The 2808-nt window shown below is 40.6% G+C and overlaps 1 protein-coding gene across 1 annotated transcript; it reads right to left on the bottom strand.

Moving 5' to 3' along the window:
• Positions 1-436: 436 nt before the first annotated feature.
• On the bottom strand, positions 437-2376 carry LOC114397110. Its single transcript, XM_028359227.1, has 3 exons — positions 2164-2376; positions 726-1307; positions 437-642 (listed from the first exon to the last, which is right to left on the bottom strand). The coding sequence occupies exons 1-3, from the start codon at positions 2374-2376 to the stop codon at positions 463-465; spliced, it is 975 nt and encodes a 324-aa protein (XP_028215028.1). The 3' UTR covers positions 437-462.
• Between the last annotated feature and the right edge of the window lie 432 nt (positions 2377-2808).

Genomic DNA, 2808 nt, shown 5'->3' with positions numbered 1-2808 from the left:
CAAAAATACCCCAAACATAGGTACTTAAACATGAATTTTTTTAAAGTCATCCTTGTAGTATCTTATATGACAATTTTATTGTCATGTAATTTTTTTTAATATTTTGTTTTTGGTACGACCTAATATATTAATAGTGTAAATTATGATCGAATCATAATTTATTATATATGATAATTACTTTAAAAATCTTACTAACACATAATTATGAATTATGAATTATGAATGATTTTAAAAACATTTCTTTTTTATGTAATTCTTACAAACAAAATTCATGATTTTAGGTTCACTTTTTTTAAAAATAAATTTAAAATACTCGTAAACTTCGCTTAAGGACCACAATCGGAATAATAAACTATATTATAAAATAATAAACTGTGCAAAACACATCAACTATATTAAACAAAAAACTGTAATAATTACAAATATTCATGTCAACTACAACACAAAAAATAAATACAATGATCAATGGTCCGTGCGGCGTCTCTGACGAGCCCTGACAGTCCCATCAGCACTGGGTTCCCCTCTCGCGATCATCAGGCAGTCCTGCATAATATCATATAACTCTGTGCCTGCAGTGACTATCCTAAGGTTGAGCACACGCTTCAACCTCAGTGCAATCGCCTCATATCTGTCGTAATCATCCTGTCAAAGTCATTAAAAACATTTATTATGAAATTTAAAATAAATAACAACTCATAAAACATTAAGCGCACAAAGAATCTTACCACATGTGGAGGGGGGTCAAATGCTACTGGAACCTGGGGGCTGGGCGGCTGTATGTAGTCCTCAGGGTCTGCAGCTGGTGCATCTCTCGGCTGGTCACCTGCCTGGGTCGGTATCATGAATGGGTGAGATATGTGGAAAAACCACTCCATGTAATTCATAGATACCTGCCCAGGCACTAGACAAAACTGACCCGCAGGTAGTAAGTACTCCGCAAACTGCATCCACCTGTCATCTATCTGATCGTGTGACAATCGTGCACTAACAGGCGGCGGAGGGATGCTCTGGATGTAACCAAACTGGCGTACCACCCTCTCCGGTCGAGCTGTGACCACCATAGGACCCCATCTTAGCTGACCCTGGAAAGATGAAATCTCCTGAAAGGCCCTAACCCCCCGATGCTCCGTGTACGGCAACCAGGACACATCTGTGACGGTCAAACCATCACAACGTGCCCTGTAAGGTGTTTCTGTGATTTCCTTCATGTGCGCCTTCGACGTCAACCACCGAGAAGCACGTGGGGACGTCTCCTGGTATGTATCGTCTGTCACGCACTGGTGCACACTAGGGAAGTGCTCATAGATCTAGCAATACACAATAATTGAGGTTAACATAACATAAAAACATGTTTAAATCATAATCGAACGTAACATATTAAAAAATACAAAATTTACCTGAAGTAGCGTCAAGTACCCCGCAAGCTGTCGGGTGGTGATCCTACAAGCCTCATCTAACTGGTCATAAATATGAACCAGCGCGGCAACTCCCCAAGCGTAACCACCACTCTGAGCGAGGTCCCGGAAAGCGTCAAGGTGAACCACATGCACGTATGTTGCCCTCTTATTAGCAAAAAGAGTGCAACCGACAAGGTGCAGCAGATAAGCGCGAGCTGTGACAATCCACCGTCGGGCTTGACATCTCGTCTCAAAAATGTCTCGAACCCATCCTAGTCGTACATATGCCCCACGTGTGAGTGTTGTCTCGACTCTGGCCTCCTCGGCAGACTCCTCGAGCAACTATGTTAGAAAAAATCTGGCCTCCTCCGTAGAAAGAGCATGGAAACTGTGCAAGGCGCTAGTGATGGACAAATGAAGGAGTGACGACACATCATCCAATGTGATCGTCAGCTCTCCTACCGGAAGGTGGAAGGTGCTAGTCTCACCGTGCCAACTCTCCACGAATGCGGATATCAGTCCAGGATCGCCAATAATAACTGAATAATCGATCAGTGGACTTAATCCTGTGGCAGCCACCAGGCCTTCAATCTCAGGCACTGGCCTCCCAATCAGTGTCACCTTCCTCCCATGTGACACTAACTTCAAATCAGGACGTTCCTGATTTGAAGTACAAATTATACAATTATTAAAAAAAATTAATGACAAACAAATAAATCAACAATGATAAATAATTAACAAATTAAAATATCTGTTCACTCCAAACAGCATGTGCAACATGCTCAACAAATGATGTGAGCACTGACGGGTCACGTAGCCCACAAGGGAATCCCTCAGCAGCATCATCAGCATCTGACCCCTCACCACCATCAGCACCCTGTACGTCCGCACGCATCTCAGGTGCCTCCGCAGCCAGCTCAGGGACATCGTCAGTCATGTCAGCAACGTCCTCAGCCATATCACGTTCCTCCGCAGTCATCTGAAGAACTCGTAGCCTACGGGCTGAGGCAGTAGGCCTACGTCTCTCGGGAACATCAACAGCATCCTAGTCATCAGGTCTATCTCTGCCTACAAGTCTACCTATGACACGACCTAAACCTCGTGTTCTGACCATGATCTGCAAATCATGTCGAACACGTATTTTTTTCGATCAAAATATACACAATTTTCTTTATAAAAAAAACAACTTTATTTATAAACAAATAAGACTAATTTAAATCAAATTATTTTAAAACATACACAACATAATTAAAAAAAAATAAACAACTTCATTTATAAAAAAAACACAACTAATGTAAAAAAAAATTATTACTAAACATGCACAACTTAATTTTAAAAAAAAAATAAACAACTTAATTTTAAAAAAAATAAACAACTTCATTTTAAAAAAAAACACAACTAATGTAAAATT

This window comes from Glycine soja, chromosome 18 (assembly GCF_004193775.1).
Source record: "Glycine soja cultivar W05 chromosome 18, ASM419377v2, whole genome shotgun sequence".
NCBI classification, from domain to species: Eukaryota; Viridiplantae; Streptophyta; class Magnoliopsida; order Fabales; family Fabaceae; genus Glycine; species Glycine soja.
Note: the sequence above shows the minus strand (reverse complement) of the source record. Positions and strands in the feature narration are given on the sequence as shown.

What these genes read in the sequence shown, in the direction of transcription:
- LOC114397110 (XM_028359227.1), bottom strand. Translation starts at nt 2,376, where the DNA reads ATGACTGCGGAGGAACGTGATATGGCTGAGGACGTTGCTGACATGACT. An exon ending in TTGAGCATGTTGCACATGCT is followed by an intron (nt 1,308 to 2,163) that starts GTTTGGAGTGAA and finishes GTGTATTGCTAG; the next exon opens with ATCTATGAGCACTTCCCTAG. An exon ending in TTGACCCCCCTCCACATGTG is followed by an intron (nt 643 to 725) that starts GTAAGATTCTTT and finishes TGACTTTGACAG; the next exon opens with GATGATTACGACAGATATGA.